Here is a 27,762-nt window from a genome sequence, read left to right as displayed (position 1 = left end):
ATGCGTGATGCAGCTCTAGCGCCTTTGTGTGGAGGAGTGCGGCGCTGCTGTTTAAACACACACACAGGGGAGCCAGGCAGCTAACCATGGTGAATGTAAAGAAACGGAAAGGTCGGGTCGTGATTGACTCTGACTCGGAGGATAGTGCAAGCGATGATAATTTGGATCAGGTAGGAATATCATCCATGTGAATATGATCCAAAAACGTCGCTGTTTACCGATCTCGGAGGCACTAAGGTGTCAGAACTGTATGTGTGTGTTGAAGTCCCATGCTAAGTGATGTGGGAAAGCTAGCTGGTTAGCAGGGGCCTGTATTGTGGCGTCGTGTTGGTTTTCAGACAACTACACCTGGATTTGTGATATTTGGCGTGCTTTTTATTGTGGTCTGCAAGACGCGGGTAATTCGGCTTTACAAAAGTGGCCGCGTGCGTTTAGAACGTTTTCTGCTTCATGACGTCACGGTGCCGCGGCTAAACTTCTATTTCGGTTGTAGCTGTAGAAATATGACGAGAGACTAGAGCGGACTGGAGGTTCTAAAACGCGTTCCAGAAAGCAGCTTTTTAATTGGGCAGTTAAAAGTCACATGATGCACAAGAAAATAAGAATATGGAGACATATTCAAGTAATAAAAACTACTTCAGAGTTCGAACCAGATGTGTTTTATGATGTGCTAAAAACGGCCAATGACCATTTGGCCATTGTTTTTTTTTTTGTTTTTTTATTACTTACTTTTTACTTTTTTAGTTACTTTCTTTAAATTTCAAACATTCCATTAGACAAAAAAAAAAATAATAAAATGTTTTGTGTTGTTTCAACCAAAGATAAATGTTTTATTGTTGGGATGTGCACTACCAGTCAAAATTTTTTGACATTTTTTTAATGTTTTTTTTTTCTGCTCACCAAGCCTGCATTTATCAGATCCAAAGTACAGCAAAACAGTAAAATTTAAAAATATATAATATAATATAATATTATATAAAATCTAGTGTTGGGCAACAATTAATCGTGATTAATCACATCCAAATTAAAGTTTTTTGTGTATATAGTAAATGTCTGTGTACTGTGTATATTTATTATGTATACATAAATACACACACACACGTGCATGTATATATTTAAGAAAAATGTTGTTTATATATTATATATGTGTATAAATAATATAAATTATATGAATATATATATATATATATAATATATATATATATATATATATATATATATATATATATATATATAAAATATGTAAATATTTCCAAATGTGTGTCTTTATATATACATAATAACATATTCACAAACAAAAATTTTCATTTTGGATGTGATAAATCACAGTTAATCGTTTGAACAGCACTAATAAAAACAGCAAAATATTTTTACTATTTAAAACCACTGTTTTCTATTTAAATATATTTTCAAATTTAATTTATTCCGGTGATCAAATCTAAATTTTTTTAGCATCATTACTATAGTCTTCAGTGTTACATGATCCTTCAGAAATCATTGTCATGGAAATCATGGAACACAAAATATGATTATGTGTGTGTAAGGGGCCCCCATCCTAAAATTTAAAACATTGTTTTTTTTTTTTTGTATAAAGACCCAGTTCGTTTTATGAAATAAATAAAATAATCATATAAATATGTAAAATATTATTTGGAAAATACTTTATTGCATTATTTTCCTACTACTTATAGTACTGTTCTATTTATTTTTGTCTGTTTATTTATTTGATTATTTTAGTCCCTTTTTTTTTTTTTTTTTTTTTTTTTTTTTTTTTGAGTTATTTTTTTGCTTTTATAGTCCTGTAATTTATATATTTTCAAACTATGATTTATTTAAAAACTTTCCACAGACACCCTAGCACTCCCTTGCAGCCTCCTGGGGTCCTTGGGCCCCATTTTGAAATCCCCTGCACTATGGTGAACAAATTAATTTGATCCATGATACGCCCCCTTTAGGCTGCACTCCCTAGTACACTTCTTAACAACCTGTGCACTTAATTTTAATTTCAGTGGTGTTGACAAATTTCAGAGCTAGCCAGCTAGCTGCCAAACAGAGCACAAACACTAACAGCAGTGTGATTACCAACACCTATACAGAAATAAAATTACCTTGCGAGTTGTATGCACGTGATATTGCATGCATATGACATGCTGAAAAGTTTATGAATGTTAATAGATTAAATAAGTACCATTTCCCTCAAACACTGGTCATAATTGGACTAAAAACCTTCAGTGCTTAGAGGAGTTTGACATGTGTGTGTGCATAAGACTCTGTTTAGCCATATAGTGGCTTGTTATTGAGTGTGTTGGATTATTATTATCCCAAATCCCTCTATGTTATGTTCTAGTACTTCAGGATAAAATTAGCACATAAGCAGACATCCTGACAGCCAAGCTTACAGATCACTATTCAGGTTCTTTAAAAAAGATAAATAACAACTGCTTTTGTTCTTCATAATAGCTGTTATGCATAATTTCTGCCGCCGCACTTGCCCTTCAAGCTTTAAACCTAAAGCAACATTTTTTTCAGAGGAGGATAGATTTGATCATGACAGATTATACACATGTTCTTGTTTTTTAATGAACAACAAAGAGAAGGGATTCACTAAGTACAAAAATATAACTTGGTGCTTGAATAAAAATAAAACTATCACTCTTCCTCTGCTTTTTGCAGGAGCTTCTGTCTCTTGCCAAGAGAAAGCGTGTGGATTCTGATGAACAGGAAGAGCCTGTTAGTAAACCTGCCGCCTCCACAGACTCAGAGACATCAGACAGCGATGATGAGGTATGAAGCTTTACCGTTATTAAATGTTGATGCTGATTTTTTTGGATGTACTCAGTTCAGTTTGACATTTTGGATATTCAATGCTTGATTGATCTGTCTAGAGATATCAATCAAAAGGTTCAGAGTTAGGCAAACACAGTTGTTCGTATTCATCTCAACTGGCATGTAATTTCATCACATCACATTACGTCACAATTGAAGGGACTAAGAACTAAATTACCATCACAGTTTTGCTGCACTGTTTATTGCATGTGAACTTTCTGATCCAGTGGTTTACCTGAGGTGTAAAGGTGTTCCAGGAAGTCTCCTGAATCATTTAATCAGCACTTTGCCATTGGTGTGTCTGAAATTGTTTATTGTCAGAGTAGGTACTACATTTGAATATAAACAAACTTTGCAACTGTTAAGAAGTGTGTTCTATGTAGTATCAATATAGGTAGTGTGAAAGAAATTTGGATGTACAATATCTGCCATGTTGTTGTTGTTGTCATTAGTGCTCAATTTTCATATCGTCCTATCGTCAGCCTTTTAGATCGCCAATACATTAGCCTCTTAGATCGCCAGTAAACTAATTTATTTACTTATTAGTTTCATTGCTGGCATAATGTTTTCAATATGACTTAATTTGTATTTAGCATGATAGCAATTTAATAGAAACATTGTAAGTTACTAATGCTTACATTTCCTTAGTTATTGAAAAGCAGCTACAGAAAACGAGCAAAGAACTTTTACATTATCAAAGAACATCATCACTGACTAGCCTAGCCTAGTGTGAGTTTATGCACTTTAAAAAACACTCCCACTATCAGAAGTGAATACAATAGTTACATCACTGTATGGTGAATACATTTCTGACCCCTTATTTACACTGCACATGTCTGCAGCACGAAGGGGGGCCGTTCCCCTCAAACGAGTTACTGTGCCCCCCTTTTCCATCCTCTCCCCTCCTTGCTGAACAGGATCGATGTTGAAAGTGAAAGTAAAACCGGAAAAACAGCATGCATAAGAAAGCACGCTTTTGTGAGCATCAGCAACTGCAGGCATTTACAGATTGCATGCTTTCCACCCGAAACACCCCCTCCCACTCACTGTGATTTGTGCCTTTGTGTTTATACCAGCCACCTCGCGTCAAGTTTCTGAAGCGCCCCAGAAGCGGCTCTCCGCACTGCATTGCTGAAGTTAGGCAGCTAGTCTATTTTTGACGGATAATAATAGTAATCGTCTTGCTATCGTCAAAGGCATATCTCTGACTACCGTCGATACACAGTACTATTGTCTATCGGCACAACCCTAATTGTCATGTGACCTACCAACATCAGTTGCATTGCTTCACTGGCATTCAGAAATCCTGTGGCCTAATGGAATAGTGTTTGTGTCCATTCGAATGCACACTTCAGAGTCACGTTGGAAATAGTCAGTCATGTTTTTCAAATATTGTGAATTCAGATATGCTGTTTTGGCGTGCTGTTTTTCCCATACTATATAGCTGGGAAGTATGAGACTTCGGATACAAGGCATGAGAATTCTGGTAATACTTTATAATAAGGTTCAATTTGTTATCTTTAGTTAATGCGTTAGTTTTCATGAACCAAATGAGAAACATACTTTCACAGCATTTATAAATCTAGGTTAATGTTAATTTAGAAATATACTATTGAATGTTGTTAATCCATGTTTGTTAAAGAAATAGTTCACCTGAAAATGAAAATCACCCTATGATTTACTCGCCCTGAAGCCATCCTAGGTGTATATGACTTTTTTTCTTTCAGACGAATGCAGTCGGAGTTATAAAAAATGTCCTGGCTCTTCCAAGCTTTATAATGGCAGTGAATGGCTGTTGAGGTTTTGAAGCTAAATAAAGTGCGTCCATCCTTCATAAAAAGTGCTCCACATTGCTCCGGGGGTTAATAAAGGCCTTTTGAAGCGATTAAAAAAAAAAAAAAAAAATCCATATTTGAAACTCTATAAACGTAGAGAAGATTTGTAAAAAATGAAGATTTGTAAAAAAAAAAATAAATAAATAAATAAATATAAACAATTGGTGGATTTCAGTATTATCCAAGAGGAGACTGGTATTCTCAGTAAAGTTTACACAGCACCTACGTCAGCCACTGGAACACCACTCTCTTGTAAACACACTTATGACAGTTAGTAGCAACTAGAGAGATTATGGTTTATAAAGTTTTAAATATGGATATTTAATGCATTGATTAACTTCAGAAAGCCTTTATTAACCCCCCAGAGCTGTGAGGAGTACTTTAGCAGTTTTTGTTTCAAAATCTCAACCACCTTTCACTGCCATTATAAAGCTTGGAAGAGTCAGGATATTTATTAATATAACTCTGATTGTATTTGTTTGAAAGATGAAAGTCACACACGCCTAAGATGGCTTGAGGGTAAGTAAAGGATGGGGTAATTTTCCTTTTTGGGGGAACCCCTTTAATAATGCAGTATTTTGTTTAATATTATTCCCGATTCTTATTGCATAACCAAATTGAAACTTTGGTGAAGTGTGCCTGCTTCCTGAATGCATGTTTCTGCTCTCATTTTGAGCGGTTCATATAACATACTAATCCAGAAAAAAATACTATTCAAAAGCCAGATTAGTTTGATAGTTTAAGCTACTAGTTTGGGAATTTAAACTACTGTTGTTGCAAATCATACTGGTACATAATGTAGTGTAATGATATAAAGGTTACAGCAATAATAGCAAATTACGATTTGCAACGGTTTGAAAAAAGATTAAACAAAAAAGAATGTTTTAGAAAAACATTGTTACCATTGAGGTCGAGGAGGTGCTCTGGAATGTAAATTTGTTCCTGTGCCTTGCTGTTTTATTTTTCTAACTGAAGGCTATTTCATGTATAAGTCTCACTAGTAATTCATGTATAATGTATAATTCCTCAGTTGTAAGTTGCTTTGGATAAAAGCGTCTGCTCTGCTAAATGAGTAAATGTAAATTTAGATGTAGATAAGCTGGTGTAATGAGAGCACATCTCCACTTTTTTCTGAACTTAAAGTGAAATATGCTAAGAGCATGCTAAAAGGTTGCAAAAAAGCTTCAGGGTTTTGTTTCTTATTAAAAGAGCAGTTCTTTTACTAATTAAGCAGGTAAAGTACAGTTATCATTTTAGGTCTTGAACATTTCAGTGGCAGAACATACAGTGCCATCTAGATATCCCACAATACTGAATGCGTTGAATCAGCTGTGATGTTGTGTCTGAATGGGGGAGTTAAGTTTGTGCTTTTGCTTAAAGGAGAGGTCCACTTCCAAAACAAAGATTCACATATAATGTACTCATCCCCTTGTCATCCAAGATGTTCATGTCTTTCTTTCTTCAGTCGTAAAGAATTTTTTTTTTTTTTTGAAAAAAATATTGTAGCATTTTTCTCCATATAATGGACTGATATGGTGCCCCGATTTTGAACTTCCAAAATGCAGTTTAAATGTGGCTTCAAATGGTTTGATCTAGCGTGATGATCAGTTATTTTAATACAAATAATACAATTTATATACTTTTTAATGCCAAACGCTCGTCTTCTCTTACTCTGCCTGGACTGTTGTTTTTTTTCCAGTTCATGACAGTTAGGGTATGTCAAAAAATCTCATGTTCTCCCTCAACTTCGAAATCGTCCAATATCACTGTTTTACCTTTTTTTTTGTTGGTGGTGTTTGATCTTCTTTGCATGTTCACTTTGCAAAAACTGGGTCAGTACTTCTGCAGTGATGTAGGATGATTTTGAAATAATTTTTGAAGTTGAGGGAGAAAATACGATTGGAGTTTTTCGACATACCCTAACTGTCTTGAGTCAGAATACACAGAGTTCAGGGAGAGCAAGACAAGGCGAGCGTTTGAGATTAAAAAGTATTTAAATTGTATTTTTTAAATGAAAATAACCGATCGTTTCGCTAGATAAGACCCTTCATCCTCGGCTGGGGTCGTTTACAACCGCATTTGGGATCGTTTGAAGCTTGTAAATTAAATATGTTTTTTTTTTTTTTTTTTTTTTTAGTGGACTGTCGGAGGCACTAAAACCAAAAAGAAAGGAAAGCCTAGCAAAGGGCCCGAAAAGAAGAACACAGTCAAGAAAAGAAAGGGCAAGGCGGCTTCATCCGGCAGCTCAAATGGAGACAGTTCAGGCGAGAGTTCGGCTCCGGAGGAGGGTAAGGCATTAATTTGGATTCTGTAATGTTTTGTTTTTCAATATAACGCTTGAACTGAAACACTAATGTTGATTCTCCCTGTTTTATGTTTCTTAAGGTGAGGTGTCAGATTCCGACAGTAACAGCTCATCCTCCAGCTCGGATTCTGACTCGTCGTCGGAGGATGAGGTTTTCCGGGACGGTTATGGAGACGATCTAATGGGGGATGAGGAGGACAGGGCCCGTTTGGAGCAGATGACGGAAAAAGAAAGAGAACAGGAGCTGTTTAACCGTATAGAGAAGAGAGAAGTCCTCAAGAGGAGGTGAGAAGAATTTCAAAGCTCATATCTGAGCAACCAATAAATTTGTCTGAATTTGTCTTACCATTTTTATATTTGCCAGAAAATGCAAAACTGGGAAATTAGCCTAAATTACATTCTTTAGGATAGGTTGTCACAAACAAAGAGAATTAAATTATTGCAATATTCACAATGTTGTATTCTCTGTTATTTTATTATTATTTACATACTATTAAAAAGTATTTGTTAATATTTTGAATTGGCTTTAGTTTTTTTGTTTTGGATTTCATTTTAGTTTGTTTTAGTAAATATTATGTTGTTTTTGATATTTATATTATATATTTTTATTATAGTATTTTTTTTTTAATTTAAGCTTCTTTTCAAATATTAAAATCCCTGCTTTTTTGTTAACGTTAGCTAATGCATTAGGTATTAGTTACTGAAAATGAATTGTAATAGATTTAGTTTACAACTTTACAATAACCACACTGGTTGTGCTGTGCAGAAATAATTTAAATCTAGTTATGAATGAAGGCAAAATTGAAATGGTTTGTAAAGAATCTGAGCTTATCAATTAAGGACCGGATGCATTTCTTCCAATAAGGTTTGAAATCAAGCAGAAACTGAAGACTGCGAAGAAGAAGGAAAAGGAGGAAAAGAAGAAGAAACAGGAGGAGGAGCAGGAGAAGAGAAAACAGTCTCAGGTCCCCGACACTCAGGTGGTAAGTAAACTGTACAACCAACAAGGCCTTGCTAAAATATGAACGCAAATATGGTCTGACACTCGTGTTTTCTCTTGTCTGTTCATACAGGTTATGTCCCACAACAAAGAGAGACGGATCAAGAGAGACGAGAAGCTGGACAAGAAGTCACAGGCCATGGAAGAGCTGAAAGCAGAAAGAGAGAAGAGGAAAAACAGAACTGGTACATTTTACTTACTTTCTAATTGTTAATCAATACTGACAAACAGACTGAATTGAAAATAAACTGTGCAGAAAATTAGTATTCATAGTTAGTGTTGCTAGTGTCTGAAATATAATCTTTGGTCTTTCAGCTGAGCTCCTGGCCAAAAGGCAGCCACTGAAGACAAGTGAGGTCTACTCAGATGATGAAGAGGAGGAGGAAGATGACGATGACAAGTCTTCAGTAAAGAGTGACCGCAGCTCAAGGTCATCATCGTTCGATGAAGAAGAGGAGTAAGTATTAGACGATACATTAACCTTGTTTACATAATGTGTACTATGCGTGTTTATGTATATATAAATACACACACACATACACACATGTATTTAAGTAAAATATGTTTAAATATTAAATATATGTAATATAAATTATATGAATATAAATATATGCCTGTAAATGCATGTAAATATTTTCAAAATATATACTGTACGTGTGTATTGATATACACATAATAAATATACACAGTACACACACATATATAATTTAAACAAAAACTTCTATTTTGGATGCAGTTATTCACGATTAATTGTTTGACAGCACTATTAAAAATCAATGGTTTCCACAAAAAACCTGTTTATAATATTGATGATAAGCTGAAAATTTAGATGACTAAATTTTCTTACTGATTCATAAATGTATTTTTAGAGATATATTGTAATATAGCATGTTTATCAACTATGCACCTGTATTTTAGGAAAGAGGAGGCTCCGCCCAAATCCCAGCCTGTGTCATTACCAGACGAGCTGAATCGGATCCGGCTGTCTCGGCACAAGCTGGAGCGCTGGTGTCACATGCCGTTCTTTGCTAAAACTGTTACTGGTTGTTTTGTTCGAATTGGCATCGGAAACAGCAGCAGCAAGCCTGTTTATCGGGTCAGTGAAACATTTTACATCTTCTTCATGTTATAAACATCTTTCAGCTTTAGCTTTCATCTTTCAGTCGCTGAAAGCACACATTTTAAGATACAAGGTCCAATATACCAAGTTATTGATGGACACTTTCTAAAATGAAATCCTGCAGGTGGCTGAAATCATTGATGTGGTGGAGACGGCTAAAGTTTATCAGTTGGGGTCCACACGGACAAATAAAGGCCTTCAGCTCCGGTACGTTTACACAGGAAAACTGATTATATACGTTCACTTCTTTGTCTTCCACCACTTACGTAATGTCACGTTTGCAGACATGGAAATGACACGCGAGTCTTCAGACTTGAGTTTGTGTCCAATCAGGAGTTCACTGAAAGCGAATTCATGAAATGGAAAGAGGCGGTAAGTTTCATGTCATTGCATTTTAAGATAATCGTAGAATTGCAGTTAAACTATAGTGTTATGTTAGGTGCATGACCAGTAGTAACCTTGTTGTTTTCCCATAGATGATGTCAGCAGGAATGCAGCTTCCGACTCTGGATGAGATCGCCAAAAAAGAGCAGTCCATCAAGGAGGCGGTCAACTACAAATTCAATGACAAAGACATTGAGGATGTACGTCCCTCTAATCCCATTTCCTATCATCTTTAATACAAGATATTTTGATGGTTGTCAGTTTTATAAATGTATAACAATATGGTTATTTTTTAATAATACAGATTGTCAAAGAAAAAGACAGATTCCGAAAGGCTCCTCCAAACTACGCCATGAAGAAAACGCAGCTTCTCAAAGAGAAGGTTGTAATGTTTAAGATGTATCACAAGCAGATATGCCTTTGGGTGGTGTGTGATTCTGTTTAAATGCATATTTGTGATCTCATGCTAAACATGCATAACTTGTGTGTGCAGGCCATGGCAGAGGAGAGCGGTGATGGCGAGAAGGCAAAAGTACTGCAAGATCAGTTGAATGAGCTGGAGGAGAGGGCAGAAGCACTTGACCGACAGAGAACCAAAAATATCTCTGCCATCAGGTCAGAAACGCACAAACACGACTACTGCTATTACTTACTAGGCAACCACTCGATAGTTTGAGGTCAATAGTATTAAATAACTTAAATTTAAAAGTAAAAAAAAAAAAAAAAAAAAAAAAACATTTTTAATCCATTTTTTTCTGTGATGCAAAGCTGAGTTTTCAGCAGTCACTACTCTAGTCTTCAGTGTCACATGAACCTTCAGAAATCATTCTGATGTGCTGATTTGCTGCTTAAGAAACATTTATTATTGTCAGTGTTGAAATAAATTAATACTAATATTAAATGCTTAATATTTTTTGTGAAAAACTTGTTTTTTTATGAATGGAAAGAACAGCATTTATTTGAAATAGAAATCTTTTTCAACATTGATATTTTTCTAACATTGTAATTGTCCTTACTGTTTTTTTTTTTTTAAATCAGTTTGGTGTGGACTTGTAGAATAAAAGTAATAATTTTATCAAATTAATAATCTTTTCTTTCTTTCTTTCTTTTTTTTTTTTTCTCCAGCTATATCAACCAGAGGAATCGGAGTTGGAACATTGTGGAGTCTGAGAAGGCATTGGTGGTAGGTGTTTCTTTCAGAGCTTTCTTTTTTCAGCTGTTACTCTCCTTAAGAACATTCTGGAATCTAAAATGTCCTGGTTGTGTTTCAGGCGGAGGGTCAAAACTCAAAGAACCAGCAAATGGATCCGTTCACCAGACGGCAGTGTAAACCAACTATGGTGTCCAATGTGAGGCATCTTTCTGTCAGCTCTGCTGTTTTCCTTTGCTTTTAAGCTCATCTGTTTTTTTGATCATTTTCAAAATGTAATTTTCGCTCTTTCTTTCTTAGGCAAGAGATCCCTCAGTCCACGCCGCTATTTTGGCTCATCTCAACCAGAAATACGGTTCAGGCTCAGGCCAAGACAACAGCCAGCAGGCTAATAAACAGGTAACACGCACGCACAAACATGCCCACAGCATGACTGCATGACACAACATGAGCCTGTTCTGACCCAGAATTCACTTGCTTAATTTGTTTATTATGCAGGGCCAGGCTAGCCAGAAAGACAAAGACATTACCAAGCCAACCAGTGACCTCTCAGAGGACCTCTTCAAAGTTCATGACTTTGATGTCAAAATTGACCTACAGGTTCCTAATGCTGGTAAGTTGAATTTGAATGTTAATTGCTTGATGTCCAGCAGGAAAGCACAATTAAAGGATTAGTTCACTTTTAGAATAAAAATTTCCTTACAATTTTCTCACCCCTATCGAGAGATGTTTGTGTCTTTGTCTTCAGTCGCAAGGAAAGTAAGGTTTTTGAGGAAAACATTCCAGGGTTTTTCTCCATATAGTGGACTTCAGTGGGAGCCAATGGGATGAAGGTCCAAATTGCGGTTTCAGTGAAGCTTTAAAGGACTTTACACGATCCCAGCAAAGGAATAAGGGTCTTGTCAAAACAACAAAAGTTAACTTTTTAACCACAAATGCTCATCTTGCAATAGTTCTACATCCATGTCTTCGAACATTACGTAGTCACGTTGGAAAAGTCAAACGTGACGTAGGTGAAAGTACCGACCCAGTGTTTACAAATCAAACGTGTAATGAAAATCAGGTGCCCTTTTCTAAAAAAGGTAAAACAATGATGTTGAATGATTTTAAAGTTGGAGGAGAAAATAAGATGAAGTGTTTTGCCCTACTCTACCTTTTTGAACCGAAGTACACAGACTAACAACTTACCACGCGTGACTTTTCCAACATGATAACATAATGTGTCACGCACATGCATTGCAGAGTGCAATATGAGCATTTGTGGTTAAAAAGCATAAAAAAATTTTTTTTTTTTTTTTTTTTTTTTTTTTAAGAAAATAGCTGATCTTTTTGCTAGTAAAGACCCTTATTCCTCAGCTGGGATCATGTAGAGCCTTTTAAAGCTGCATTTAAACTGCAATTTGGACCTTCAGCCTGCTGATCCACACTGAAGTGAACTGTATGGAGAAAAATCCTGGAATGTTTTCCTCAAAGACCTTAATTTCTTTCTGCGACTGAAGACAGAAAGACATGAACATCTTGGATGACATTGGGGTAAATTATGGAGTAAATTACCATTAAATTTTTATTCTAGAAGTAAACTTATTCTTTAAGCAATGCAGTGCAAAGCATTTTTTTTTTTATTTAATACTTTTATTCAGCAAGGACACAATAAATTGATCAAAAGTGAAAGTAAAGCCACTTATAATGTTTAGAAAATTTCTATTTCAAATAAGTGTTGTTCTTTTGGACATTGTTCTTTTTTTTTAAAAAAAAAATCACAGATTTCATAGAATATCAAATGTATTGTTTGAGCATCAAATCAGCATATTAGAATGGTTTCTGAAGGATTGTGTGACACTGACGACTGGGGTAATGAACTGGGGAAAAAATTAAATATTAAAAGAGAAAAGTTATTTGAAATGGTAATAATATGTGGTCAGTTAATAAATGGTAATAATAAAGGGTCAATTTTTTAAAACAGATTTATACATAATTTGAACGCTAAATTAATAAGCTTTTCCTTGTCGTGTGGTCTGTTAGGACAAGACCGTATTTGGCTGAGATAGCACTATTTGAAAATCTAATCTGAGGGTGCAAAAACAATAAAAAAAAAAATAAAATACTGAGAAAATCACCTTTAAAGTTGTCCAAATGAAGTTCTTAGCAAAGCATATTACTAATCAAAAATTAAGTTTTTATGTGTTTACAGTAGGAAATGTACAAAATGTATTCATTTAACGTGATCTTTACTTAATATCCTCGGCTCGTATTTTGACCCATACAATGTATTTTTGGCTATTGCTACAAATATACCTGTGCTACTTAAGACTGGTTTTGTGGTCCAGGGTCACATATAGCAAACTATTGCTACTTTTAAGAGACTTAATTCTAAAACATTGAACGATTGTGTATAGAATTCTGATCCCTTGATCTGATGTCTTAAATTTTACAATTTATTTCAATCATCCACAGAAGCAAAGTCTTTGGCAGTGAGTTCGAACGCATTACCCGTTAAAGATGGAGCACCACGCCGATCTCTCAACCTGGAGGACTACAAGAAGAGACGAGGACTCATCTGACCTACGTTTTTTTTATCCTCTCCTGCATGATTGGACACCTATGCCGGGGGTCTACAGCTGCGGCCACCCCTGTGTGTGTGTGAGTGTGTTTGGGAAAGTATGTGAACCTGTGTGTGTGTGTGTGTGTGTGAGAGAGAGTGTATGATAAACAGAAAGAGTAAGTGCATACCTTTAAGACTGAGCGTGTCTGAGACGGTGTGAGTGTGTGTGTGTTTCACCTGTTTGTAAGAGGAAATATTGATGAATAATGATAACTTTCAGGTCTTTTCCTGCAAAGGGTCACTTTTTGAGAGATGAAAAGTCCACTGCGTTATTTACGGCGTGTGCAGACGTGAGAACAGAAATGCATTACCTCTGATTCTCCTTTTCATACTGATGTGTTCAGCATATTTTGTCCCTCTCAGACCCTCTCTGAAACGACCCTTTTATATCCATGTCAATGACTATCTCAAAGGACACTATTAAAAAAGACAACACAAATCTTGGGGGTTTTTTGAAAGTTGTAATTAGTTGTCAATAATGTGATTGGGTCTGCCTCGCTCCCTTGTTCCTCCTGAAAACGCTCTGAAGTTTTTTTTTTTAAAACAAGCATTTTCTTTTCTTCCCCTCCCTGACCCATATGTAATGGGTTGCTTAACTCTGCTTGCTGGTTAAAGGCTGAGGGGCCGACCAATCAGAGGGGGAGTCTGACAATGACATCACACTCCCTGAATATAAACGTTTGTTTCATGTAAGACAATGATCAAATAAACGTGTCTGCCATGGACAAGAAAACATTGAGAATTGATGTATCTTTTTGTTTTTACTGCTCTTTTTTTCCTATCATATCCCTCTGTCTCCCTCAGAGCTGATGTAAGTGTTATTGATCATTAATTATTGATGAAGTCTTTTAGTCAGTTCTCGTATCGTTGTGGCATGCCTTGTAAATAAGCGATCTTGAGTGAGTGCGGCTGAATAAAGGAGGAACTGTTTCATAATTCATGTGTTTGTGTAATTACTGTTGTGTGTTTACTCTTTTAGAGTGAATTTTGAAAATACATTTCATACAATTTACAGAATGCTTTTATTTCTAACTTGTGTTAGAAAATTGGCATAACAAGACTGACTGGATGGAAAGTAATGGAGAATGCAGTAAAAACCTATTAATAATTACCAATTCAGATATCCCTAGAAATTTTTGTTTAAAACATTTTGATTAAAGAAAACAATATACAAATACACCCAATGGGGGGCAGTTGTGACCACGTCAACCATGTTTGGCCACACATCACGTCCTTTCCATTTTTTTTAAAGAAATTTCTAGTTTTTTTTTTTTATAAGTTTGAAGATGAAATGTCAAAGTAGTAAAATTATATATTAAAAATTTACTATATATTCAATTAATATAAAAATTATGTAATTTTAAGGTAATTTGATTTTAAATTACAATAATTAATGATTTCCATATTTTATTCTATTTTATCTTATTTTTTTTTATCCTTTTATTTATTTTATTTCATCCTTAATTTATTATATATGAATTTTAATTTTAGCTTATTTTATTTTCTTATTTAATCTTATCTGATTTTATTTTGTTTCATCTTTTTATTTTATCTTATTTTATTTAATTTTATCTTGTTTTATTTAATCTTTTATTTTATTGTTTTTTTTATCTTATTTTATCTTATTTTATCTTTATTTTGTCTTATTTTATTTTATCTAATTTTCTTTTTATATTTTATTTTAGCTTTATTTTATTTTAGCTTTTTTAATATTATCTTTGATTTATTTTGTCTTATTTTATCTTATTTTATTTTATTTTATTTCATCTTATATCTTATTTTAGATTATCTTACTTTATCTTGTTATTTAAACTTATTTTATCTTATTTCATTTTTTATCTTTTTTATTTTATTTGATCTTTTTTCTTATTTTATTTTCTCTCATTTTATTTCATCTTATTGTATCTCATTTTATCTTATTTCATTTCATTTTATCTTATTTCATTTTATTTTGTCTTATTTTCTTATTTTATCTTATTCTATTTTATTACATTTTATTTTATTATATTTTATTTTTACCTTTTATTTCATTTTATCTTATTTTATTTTGTCTTATTTTATTTTATTTTTGTCTTTTATTTTGTCTTATTTTATCTTATTTCATTTTATTTTATTTTTAACTTTTATTTTATCGTATTTTATTTTATTTCATCTTATTATATCTTATTTTAGATTATCTTACTTTATCTTATGTTATTTAAACTTATTTTATCTTATTTCATTTTTTATCTTTTTTATTTTATTTGATCTTTTTTCTTATTTTATTTTCTCTCATTTTATTTCATCTTATTGTATCTCATTTTATCTTATTTCATTTCATTTTATCTTATTTCATTTTATTTTGTCTTATTTTCTTATTTTTTCTTATTTTATCTTATTCTATTTTATTACATCTTATTTTATTTTGTTATTTTATTATATTTTATTTTATTTTTACCTTTTATTTCATTTTATCTTATTTTATTTTTGTCTTTTATTTTGTCTTATTTTATTTTATTTTGTCTTATTTTATCTTATTTTATTTTATTTTGTTATTTTAATACATTTTATTTAATTTTTACCTTTTATTTCATTTTATCTTATTTTATTTAATTTTATTTTATCTTATTTTATCTTATTTCATTTTATTTTATTTTTACCTTTTATTTTATTTTATCGTATTTTATTTTATTTCATCTTATTATACCTTATTTTAGATTATCTTTATCTTATGTTATTTAAACTTATTTTATCTTATTTTATTTTTTATCTTTTTTATTTTATTTGATCTTTTTTCTTATTTTATTTTGTCTTATTTTATTTCATCTTGTATCTCATTTTATCGCATTTCATTTCATTTTATCGCATTTCATTTTATTTTGTCTTATTTTCTTATTTTATCTTATTTTATCTTATTCTGTTTATTACATCTTATTTTATTTTGTTATTTTATTATATTTTATTTTATTTTTACCTTTTATTTCATTTTATCTTATTTCATTTTATTTTATTTTATCTGATTATATCTTATTTTAGATTATCTTTATCTTATTTTAGTTTATTTTATCTTATTTTATTTCATCTTATTGTATCTCATATTATCGCATTTTATTTTATTTTATTTTATTTTATTTCAATTACAATCGGTCACAGCAACAACCTTTTCTAGTCAGGCAGTGTGCAGGGCGCACTGTTATGGGTCCTTCGTGTAGTTCCTGGTCCACGTCGGTCTGGATCAGAATGAGTAGCAGGATAAAAACAGTCACCGATAAGCGATCAAGAGAGCAGTAAACACAGTTTCCCCAGATATTCTCCAAAACATGCCCCTGCAAGATTTACCTACCGCTTTCTGAGAGATCGGAGCCTATTCAGGTACAAAAATCTGACGTTAAATGCAGTTATTGGGCAGAAGACGTGAAACTGACCGTGTGATACTGCTTAGCACTGTACTGTCATGTTTACAGGGTTTACACTACAAACGAACAACTGTCATTTAATCGATAACTAGACGAAATTTAGCGGATGGTGATTTAACAGCTGACAGTTTTGTATAAATACACCGTGTTAAATGGAATTGGACGCAAAATGTAAACACTTACTGTTCAGGGAGAAATGGAAAGAAAATGTTAAAAATTACAGATGAATAACCATTGCCTGAATACGCCTAGTATAATAAATTGACGGATTTTGTAATCATATATACATTTGACAAGCCAGTGTTTTCATGCTAGAGACTTTTAGTATTGATTTAAATGAGAAAAGGTTAAAAATACTCGATGTGGATCCACAGTATACTTTAAGGGATGGGTTGTGTTTTCAGCTGATGTTTGCATTGAAGAAGTCAAACATTACATATCTGACTCTTCAGTGTTGGTCTCTCTGGTGCGAAAATGATCTGTATTTCTTATAAACAGAAAAAAATTATAGCTTTAAAGCACAAAGATGTAGAAACTGGAATGACATTGATTATATAGCATGGCAGTCTTACAACTTTAACATCTCTGCACAAATGTTATCATTTCCACAGGATCTCAGGATGTCTTGGTTTGTTGATCTTGCCGGGAAGGCAGAGGACTTCCTAAATAAAGTGGACCAGGGTGCAGCCAGCGCTTTGACGAAAAACGCTCAGAAATCCTCCCTGTCATACAACAGCCCTGACACCACAGATTCCATCCAGTACAACTCTGCAGCTTACAGCTCCACCCAAGAGCACAGGGACTCCATCTCCTCCTCCTCCTCATCCCAAGGCACTTCAGCTTTCATCTCAGCAGCTGCTGGGAACATAAAGAAATCCAAAGCCACGGTTTTGGCCGGTACAGCTAATGTGTCCAGCACCACACCTTTGGGTTCTAGCAGCAAGGCGTCAACCAACTTTGTGCGACCCAAAAAGCCAGAAGTCAACGATGATTTGCTCTTTGACTTCTTGAACAGTTCGGACCCACCGCAGAGCGAAAGAAAGGAGGTCAGAAGAGAAACGGTGTCTAAAGTCTTGGGTCCAGCAGGGGGGTCAACTCAGACCCAGATGCCCCCTATTTCTGTGACCGGCGATTTGCAGATGGGTCCCTCTGTTACTCCAACCCCGTCCTCCACACAGGGTCTGTCTAGAAATTCCAGCCTCAGCTCTCTCTCTAACAGCTCACACAGCGTTAAAAACGACGATGGCTCCACTCGAGACCAAAGCCAAGGTACAAAACATAAATCATTTGATTTTGTTGCAATATTTTGAGGGCAAGTATTTAATATTTTTACCATCACAGTTAACATTTTCTGATAAATATTTATATTATAGAGGGTTTGCACTTACGTCTTGATTTGGTACAGGTAATGTACTACTGAATATGTTGTTCTGCTAATATATGGTGTCTAAACCATGGAAAAAAAACCTGTGAAAGCTGCTAAAATATATAGAGAAGGACTTAGTATGCAGGAAAGGGCACAATATTTTGACAAACCAAAGTTAATAGGTGGCAAAGATACGTACAAGCAGTATTAATTAAGATATTGTCCTAATATTTGACCTACCTGACTGGAAATGATAAGAACAAACATGAATGTTGTCAAGATTCTTGCCCTGGAAATCCTGGTTCAGTTTGGCCAACCACAAACGCCTTTTGTTCCTCAGACAGTTTTTTTGCCCTCTTCTCCTTGATTTGTTATAACTTTTATAGTACTCCAAATCTTTTTCCTGGTCTGACCACTTAGCACAGCCCAAAACATGACAATAATTGATCATTTTCAGCAACAGTGGCATTGTTCACATTTATTGCCGCCAATATGGCTGAATGATGATGTGTCGTTAAAACACTATTTATATTATTTTGTCTCACAAGTACTATGAAATAATTTTTATAGATTTGTTATTTCTATACAGAATTGTTTGGTCTTTTTTATTTTATTAAATGTTTCTATTTATTGAATCTGTGTTTGCCGAGAAATAGCCTATGAAGATGAAATGGCAGTAAACTTACATCTTATTAAACATTATTTTGTGTAAATCAAACGTATACTATGCAGAGTTGTTATAGTTTATTAAAACTACCACCTTAATAAAACATACAATAAACTTGTTTTATTTCTGCTACATTTTTTTTTTGTTTAGTTTGATCTAAAGTACTAAAATGACTAAAACTAAATAAACTAAAACTAGTAAATAATAAAAATTATTGACATATTTAAAAGAAAATTACAAAACGCAACAAAATTACTAAAACGATTGAAATTGCAAAATAAAATACTAAAAAAAAAAACTGCTAAAAATGAACTAAAATTAAAGCGAAAACAATTATAACAATATTACAATATTAACATGAAAAATGACATTAACATTAAAATGACATACATACTGGTTTAATTAATTTGTCTAAATATGCCGTTCAAAAGTTTGGGATCAGTATGATTTTTAATGTTTTTTTAAGTAAGACTTCTGCTCATCAAGGCTATGCTTATTTGATTAAAAATACAGAAAAAAAACTGTAATATTGTGAAATATTATTGCATTTTAAAATAGTGGATTTCTATTTTAATATATTTTAAAATAGAATTTATTCCTGTGATGCAAAGCTGAATTTTCAGCATCATTACTACAGTCTTCAGTGTCACATGATCTGTCAGAATCATTCTAAAATGCTGATTGATTATTAATGTTGGAAACTGTTGTGATGCTTTTTATTTTTTTTGGAACCTGTGATACTTTTTTTTAGGATACTTTGGTTAATAAAACATTAAAAAGAACAGCATTTATTTAAAATAGAAAGGTTTTGTAACAATATACACTATCGTTCAAAGTTTGTGGTCAGTAAAGTGTTTCTTTCTTTCTTTGAATACTTTTATTCAGCAAGTATGTGTTAAATTTATAAAAAAAAAATAGTAGATTTCTATTTTTAATAAATGCTGTTCTTTTTAGATTTTATCCATCAAAGAATCCTGAAAAAAGTAGCACAGGTTCCAAAAAATATTGAAGCACAACAGTTTCCAACACTGATAAAAAGTCAGCATATTAGAATGATTTCTGAAGGAACATGTGACACTGAAGACTGGAGTAATGATGCTGAAAATCACAGAAAAAAAATATTTTAAAGCATATTAAAACTGAAAACTGTTATTTTAAATTGCAATAATATTTCATAATATTACTTTTTTTCTGGATTTTTAATCAAATAAATGGAACTTTGATGAGCATAAGAGACTTACTTAAGAAATCTTACTGATCTCAAACTTTTGAATGGCAGTGTATATTTAAAATTAATTGTTTTAAATGCTACAAATGAGTAAGGCATCACAGTTGTATAATGTATGGTATGAAAAATGGAAATTCATTTTAAGATCTGTTTGCATTTAACAGTGTTATTAAAGCATTAGTGTTTAAAAATACACTGCGTTTTGATATCATGAAGTTCATCCTCTACGAACATCCTTATTCCATCTGTTCTGTCCAGCTGATGTTCAGGAGAGTTTGGACGCAGGAATGGATGTACCTGCAGAGGCCCAGCCAGCATTGGAGATCCCACCTCAAGAGCTTCAGCTTCAGCAGCAGCAGCAGGGCCAAGAGCAGGTGATCTCCAACCTTCGTCTCGAGAACCAGCTTTTACGCAATGAAGTCTCTTCTCTCAACCAGGAAATGGCCTCTCTAATCCAGAGAGCCAAAAACATGCAGGAGGGTGAGCCAGTGAACCTGTTTGTTAAACTGCATCCTATGAATAAGTGCATTTTTAGTATTATTTATATAGTATTACAGCATGTATTAATATTTAGAAATTTTTTTTTTTGACTTATTTTTATATTTTATTTTATTTTATTTTATTTATTTATTTATTTATTTATTACATATATATTTTCTTTCTTTTTTTTTTTTTTAGATTTTTTGTTATTGCTTTTAGAATTTTTATAAATTTTATTTATTTATACTTTGAATTTAGCTTTCATTTATTTTTAATTTTGGTTTAATTTTAGTAATTTTAGCTTTTCTCCCTAAACACTGCTGAGTGAACAATTCTAATTTTCGTTTAAGTTTTTCATCTAATATTTATTTTATTTCAGCTTTGTTTCAGTGAACAAAAAACAGTTTTTAATCATTTTAATTAACAATAACAACACTGCTATAAATATAATAATAAACTGAGTAGCCATTAAATGATTATTTTCTCTACTTTTGTAGAGGTGAACCTTTCCAGAGCTCGTGCTGAAAAGTGGAACTCGGATCAGTCTCGCGTTGATCGTACATGTCGAGAGCTGAGGGCACAGGTTGATGACCTCACAGAAGCCCTGTCTGCAAAAGATGGTCAGTTGGCGGTCCTAAAAGTGCGGCTGGATGAGGCGGATCAGCTATTGAAGGCCCGAAGCTCCGCTCTTGAGGAAGCTCAGAGCGAGAGGATGAGGTGGGTTTCTTTGTCAATTTAAGAAAACAGAAAATCACTTCTGGTTTAGTTAAATAAGGCAGACAGGTTAGCCTGTATCTTTTTTTTATCTGAATAAACAAATTTCTTTTGCTGTTTTTTATGTTTTAGGATTCTTCAGGATCACAGTGAGGGAAGCAGTCTTCAGTCTCAGGCTTTACAGACACTACAGGACAGAGTGAGAGACGCAGAAGCAACGGTCAAGAGAGAACAGGAGAGCTACAGACAGATGCAGGTGAGTTAAAAAGTGTCATAGAATCAAACAGAACTAGGATTTGTGTTACAAACCCTGTCTAGAGAAAAAAAAATCGATGGACCTGGTAGATCTGAATTACATGCCATTTTCTCACAGAGTGAATTTGGAGCACGACTGGCGAAGGTGGAGGCCGAGCGTCAGCAGTTGGCGGAGTCGTTAACAAGCGCAGAGCGTCGGGTGACAGAAGAGAAGCAAAAAGCTGAAGATCTACTCCAACAGGTCAAGAGCGCCCGATCCGCAGCAGAGTACACCAAACAGGAGCTGCAGGACTACAAAAACAAAGCCTCACGAATATTACAGGTCTCATTCTCTCTTTATTTTCACAGCACTTTTTGTCTCTGTTTGATTAGTGTATGAAGGATCAAGGTTGTTCTTCATCTAGTCTAAGGAGAAGCTGATTAGCAGTCTGAAGGAGGGCTCAGGTCTGGAGGTGCTGGAGGGGGCCGGGACTGGAGTTGAACTCGAAGAGCTCCGTCATGAGAAAGAGCTGCAGAGAGAAGAAATTCAAAAGCTACAGGCCCAAATACAGAGCTTACGAACAGAGATACAGGTAAGATTCCAAAATAAACCATCTCAGTGTAGATTTAAGGCTGGGCGGTATGGCATAAAATACTGATATTTTTTAATCTTTTAATTGTACAGAACCAGTCAAAAGTTTTTGAACTAAGATTTTTAATCATGTTTTAAAGAAGTCTGTTTTGCTCACCGAGCCTGCATTTAACTGATCCAAAGTACAGCAAAAACTGTTGAAATATTTTTACTATATAAAATAACTGTTTTCTATTTGAATATATTTTTAAATGTAATTTATTCCTGATTAATAGAAAGTTCAGAAGTACAGCATTTATTTAAAGCATCCTTGAAAAAAAAGTAAAAACATTATACTGACTCCAGGCTTGGTATGGCAAACAAAAAAACTTTTTATTTCAGATAAATGCTGATCTTTGGATCTTTCTATTCATCAGACGACCATGAAAAAAATTATACTTAACTGTTGTAAATATTGATGATAATAGTAATAAAATAAATTGAAGACTGGAGTAATGATGCTGAAAATGTAGCTTCGATCACAGGAATAAATTACATTGTAAAATATGTTTAAATAGAAAACAGTTATTTTAAATAATTTTACTGTTTTTTTGGATGAAATTAATGCAGGCTTGATGAGCAGAAGAGACTTCTTTAAAACGCATTAAAAATCTTACTGTTCAAAAACTTTTGAATGATAGTGTGTGTATATATAGAGTATGTGTATTCATATTTTTGTGTCTTTGCTTTAAATTACTAAAGGCTGAAGAGCCAAATATGTTAAAACTCTCGTAATTCTACACATTCTACAGCATTAACAAAGCTCAACATTTGATTTAATTATTTTCATTTATATGCATCACAATAATAATACATAATTATAAGTTCATAAAGAGCAACATTTACTTACATAGAATATTTTATTTATATATATATTTTTTTATGTATTTAACTATTTATTTATTTTACTGAAAACATGAGTAAATAGTTTTTAAATCAGAATTGTTTGCAATGTTGCTTAATTTTATATTACAGAGAAATCACTGGAAATATATTAAAAAATGATTGATATGTTATTAAAATTCTAGGTAAAATTTTTGAATGTTGTTGAATGTTTTTGAAAGTTTCTCATGGTCACCAAGGCTGCATTTCATTTTTAAAATACAGTAAAAACAGTTATGTTGTGCAATATTATTACAATTTTTTTATTACTCTTTTTCTTTTTAAATGTATTTAAACGTATTTATTCCTGTGATGACAAAGCTATATTTTCAGCAGCAATTACAGTCTTAAGTGTCACATGATCTTTCAGAAATCATTCTGTCCTGCTGTTCGGCTGCTTAATATTTTTGTGGAAATGTGATCATTTTAGGATTCTTTTATGAATAGAAATTTCAAAAGAACCACATCTATTTGAAATAGAAATCTCTTAACTCTAATATTCTTTACTGCTGCTTTTGAGCAAATTAATACATCCTTGCTTAAAATAAAAATATTCACTTCTTTTAAAAAATCTTACTTGCTCCAAACTTTTTAATTATAGTGCTATGTAAATATAATAAATTATAATAAATTATAATTGTTAAATTGTAGAAAAATTGTAGAAATAAATAGCATTATTTACTCACATTATGCTTAAATATTCTATGAAGGACATTTTATTTTTCTTAATTAAAATATGAATAAAATCAAAATACATATACATGTGTGTGTATATATTAGCCAGCAATTACCCAGATACAAACCAAAACTGCATATTTAATTTTCCTCGTTTGTGTTTTCTCTAGGATATGGAAACACAGGCGCTTACAGAGACAGAAAACTGGAGAGAACAGCTGGCAGAAGTACAGGAACAACATGCCCAGCAAATCAGAGCCAAACAGGAAATGGAAGCAGAACTGGAGAGATCCAAACAGGTACCTGAGAGAAAACAGAGCACATCCAGGTTTTTATAGGGGATATATTTTGGTTTGTTACATTCTTTTTTTTTTTTTGTTAAAGAATAATATTCTGAATAATGAGTGAATATTGGTATATTTTAATGCAGGAACTACAATACATTGAGGAAGAGCATCATCGCACTAAAATCACCCTACAAGGCCGCGTCAAAGACAGAGAAGATGAGATCCAAAAGCTTAGAAACCAGGTACCCCTGTAGAATCAACAATTAAGATTTAATAATAAAATATTTTTAAAATAAACACCTTTGCACCTGCTCCAAGTTTTCTGAATTTTTATGATGAATTTTACAATTCTTCTGCTAGCTGACAAATAAGGCTCTGAGCAACAGCAGTCAGGCGGAGCTGGAGGGTCGTTTGCACCAGCTGACAGAGACACTGATTCAGAAGCAGACCATGTTAGAGGCCCTGGGCACAGAGAAAAACTCTCTGGTCTTTCAGCTGGAAAGGCTGGAACAGCAACTGAAGAGCCTGCAGGGTGGTCAAAACAGTGGCTCACACATCAACATGGCTGCCATGGAGGGACCAGGTCAGTGCACTGCATGATGGGACTGATTTTATGGGACTTTTTTAATCAAACCAGGATTATAATCATTAACTACAATTAAAGGTAAAGTCATGAAACACGAAAATTACTAAAACTTTGTCAAGTTACAATGAAAACAGAAAATATAAAAACGTAAGCTATGCTAATAGCTAAGCTATTCATTCAAATATAAAACAATTTATGTGTGTATAGGTGCTAGGCAAAGGAACACACCAATCCTGTTTAGTGATGCAGACGGACCAGGTACTGGAGTGTATGGGAAGGTTCGTAAAGCGGCCAGCACCATCGACCGCTTCAGGTAATTAAGTCCCTGGATTTTTTTTTTTTTTTTTGCTAAATGTATACTACCAGTCAAAAGATTTTGAACAGTAATATTTTTAATATTTCTTGAACAGCAAATCAGCATATTAGAATGATTTCTGAAGGATCATGTAACACTGAAGACTGGAGTAATGATGCTGAAAATGTAGCTTTGATCCAGAGGTCACGCTAACCGAAAATTCTCTGTCATTGAAGGAAATTTTTTTATCAGTGACGGAAAAATCTGAAGGCCGTCTGTCATTTTGACAGATTACACTGAGGGTGATCTATTGTAAATTGTAGCTGTAATTCCCACTCCTGTCCAGTTGGTGGGGAGTGCGCTCCAGTCTGGCAGCAGAGCACTGGAAACGAATGTTTTGCTATGTGTTTGATTACGCACAGGCGAGTACACAGAAGCTAGAACGATCTATCACGCCACATTAAAGAGCGCCAAAACGCCAAATCTGAGACTTTGTTTCATATCAAAGTAACACAAAGCCTAGCCTATTGCTATTTATTGGAAGGAAGACGCACTATGTACTGTCCAAACATCAACTGAAAACAGTGTAGACCAAGAGATCGATTGTGATTTAAGATCCGATATTGGTTCATAAAAATTAGAATCTATTAAAATCGGTGCTTTTATAATTTATTTGATTTTTTTAAATTTATTAATTTATTTTTTTTTTTTACCCAGCCCAAGCGTATTTTGTTGTTTTTAAGCACTGTGCTGTCGTCCTGTAGGTTCATGATTAAAAACTAAAATGTGAACAAAAAAAAGCAATTAAATGTATTAACCTAATTAAAATATGAAAATTAAAATGACGGGTATTAACAGATTATGATGGAATTTTTATGACCCTGTCAGTCAAAATGACGGACACTGTTGAAGTCTAGCGCAACCTCTGCTTTGATCATACGAATAAATTACATTATAAAATATATATTTAAGTAGAGAACAGTTATTTTAGTAATAACAATATTTCAAAATGTTACTGCTTTTGCTGTACTTTGGATCAAATAAATACAGGCTTGGTGAGCAGAAGAACTTTAACAATCTTAATGTTCAAAAACTTTTGACTGGTAGTGTATTTTACAGTGTCTCATTAGTATTCAAATGTGTGTGTGTGTTTTTTTTTAATCTTTCTTTCCAGTATACGTCTAGGAATCTTTCTCAGACGTTATCCCATGGCCAGGGTCTTTGTTATTATTTATATGGTGAGTAAACACCACATTATGGAATATTTGAAAGTTAAAACAAAGAATTAAAAGTTTTAGGGAAAAGCTAGATGAGTTTGTGTTTATTGATGTGTCATAATTTGTTTTTTGTTTTTTTTTAATCTAGGCACTACTACACCTTTGGGTAATGATTGTGCTTTTGACATACACACCAGAGATGCATCACAATCATCCTGATGGAAGATAAAGGACTTTCTACCTGTAACAACACATAATAACCAGTTTGTGATTAGTAATGGTTAATAAAGGTTAAGCTTAGGGAAATTTCGGGCTGCTGTACAGTGGCTCAATATGCATTCATTTTAAATTTGCACAGACATGCTTGTTGGGCGGTTCCCTCTTTCTCTCGATTTTTCCCTCATCCACCTCATTTATTTTCTGTCTTGCCCCATACATGATTGAATGCTTTCAGTACAATTTGGCGTGAGTGTTAAGAGCAGTATAAAGTGAAATATTTAAGGTGTAATTTAAAGGTGTGGTTTTATTCAATTAAGGATCCCTTTTCTTTTATTCAGCCATGTTTCATGCAAAATGTAATCATGACTATTTTTGTTACAGGAAATAACAGATTGTATTCCTCACACTGTAAAGCAGATTTATCTTAATAAATATTAACACATACACAGACATAATCTTAATTCTCTGTTTTTGTGATTGTCTGTCTTTAGAAGTGAGGGGTGAAAACGAAAATGTAGAAATTGCTATAATAAATGTATCATATATTATAATTCATTATTATAATAAAAAAAAAACACACATGTATTTTAATATGTAAATATACATACATACATAATTATATACTGTTCAAAAGTTTTTCAAGTTTATTATGCTCACCAAGGCTGCATTTTATTTAAAAAAATACAGTAAAAACAGTAATATTGTGAAATACTATTACAATTTAAAATAAGTTTTTCTTTTTTTTTATGTATTTAAAGGTATTTATTTCTGTGATGGCAAAACTACACTACCAGTCAAAAGTTTTTGAACAGGAAGACAGTACAATTTTGAAATATTTTTACTATTTAAAATAACTTTTCTATTTGAATATATTTTAAAATGTAATTTTTTTCTTGTGATTTCAAAGCTGAATTTTTAGCATCATTACTCCAATCACATGATCCTTCAGAAATCATTCTAATATTCTGATTTCCTGCTCAAAAAACATTTATTATTATTATGTTGAAAACAGCGTAGAAATTTTTCAGGTTTCTTTGATGAATAGAAAGTTCAGAAGAATAGTGTTTATCTGAAATAGAAATCTTTTGTAACATAAATGTCTTCATCATCGCATTTGATCAATTTAAAGCATCCTTGTTAAATAAAAGTATTAATTTAAATAACACCCCCCACCCACCACAAAAAAAAAAAAAATCCAAGCTTTTGAATGATATAGTGTATAATGTTACAAAAGCTTTTTAATTCAGATAAATGCTGATCTTTGGATATTTCTATTCATCAAAGAATCCTGAAAAAAAGTAGCCTACTCAACATTCACAAATATTCACATATTTATAATAATAATAATATAATAAATGTTTCTTGATCAGAAAATCAACATATTAGAATGATTTAAAGACTGGAGTAATGATGCTAAAAATTTAGCTTTGATCACAGGAATAAATTACATTTTAAAATATATTCAAATCAAAAGCAGTTATTTTAAATAGTAAGAATATTTCACAATTTTACTGCTTTTTCTGTATTTTGGATCAAATAAATGCAGGATTGGTGAGCAGAAGAGAATTCGTTAAAAACTTATTGTATATTTTCATTATTATCAGTGTTGAAAACAGTTGTGCTGCTTAATATTTTTTTTTGGAAATGTGACACATTTCTTATGA

General features: G+C 32.9%; 2 protein-coding genes across 2 annotated transcripts; both read left to right on the top strand.

Moving 5' to 3' along the window:
• Positions 1 to 12: 12 nt before the first annotated feature.
• rtf1 (RTF1 homolog, Paf1/RNA polymerase II complex component) lies at positions 13 to 14,158 on the top strand. The gene is made up of 18 exons (XM_051125458.1): positions 13 to 170; positions 2,674 to 2,784; positions 6,799 to 6,949; positions 7,047 to 7,251; positions 7,832 to 7,949; positions 8,040 to 8,151; positions 8,282 to 8,423; positions 8,885 to 9,062; positions 9,211 to 9,293; positions 9,371 to 9,458; positions 9,563 to 9,670; positions 9,775 to 9,852; positions 9,964 to 10,085; positions 10,596 to 10,653; positions 10,742 to 10,819; positions 10,921 to 11,019; positions 11,119 to 11,233; positions 13,075 to 14,158. Exons 1-18 carry the CDS (start codon positions 87 to 89, stop codon positions 13,179 to 13,181), a joined length of 2,037 nt encoding a protein of 678 aa, XP_050981415.1. The 5' UTR covers positions 13 to 86; the 3' UTR covers positions 13,182 to 14,158.
• Positions 14,159 to 16,414: 2,256 nt separating this feature from the next.
• Positions 16,415 to 26,566, top strand: golga5 (golgin A5). Its single transcript, XM_051125457.1, has 13 exons — positions 16,415 to 16,573; positions 17,229 to 17,886; positions 20,137 to 20,358; positions 20,856 to 21,075; positions 21,205 to 21,328; positions 21,446 to 21,649; positions 21,732 to 21,899; positions 23,665 to 23,793; positions 23,925 to 24,023; positions 24,142 to 24,364; positions 24,575 to 24,680; positions 25,837 to 25,900; positions 26,028 to 26,566. Exons 2-13 carry the CDS (start codon positions 17,238 to 17,240, stop codon positions 26,106 to 26,108), a joined length of 2,289 nt encoding a protein of 762 aa, XP_050981414.1. The 5' UTR covers positions 16,415 to 16,573; positions 17,229 to 17,237; the 3' UTR covers positions 26,109 to 26,566.
• Positions 26,567 to 27,762: the final 1,196 nt, after the last annotated feature.

Source organism: Labeo rohita, chromosome 13, assembly GCF_022985175.1.
Source record: "Labeo rohita strain BAU-BD-2019 chromosome 13, IGBB_LRoh.1.0, whole genome shotgun sequence".
Lineage (NCBI taxonomy): Eukaryota > Metazoa > Chordata > Actinopteri > Cypriniformes > Cyprinidae > Labeo > Labeo rohita.
The sequence above is the reverse complement of the archived record's forward strand: the minus strand, read 5'-3'. Positions and strand labels throughout refer to the sequence as shown.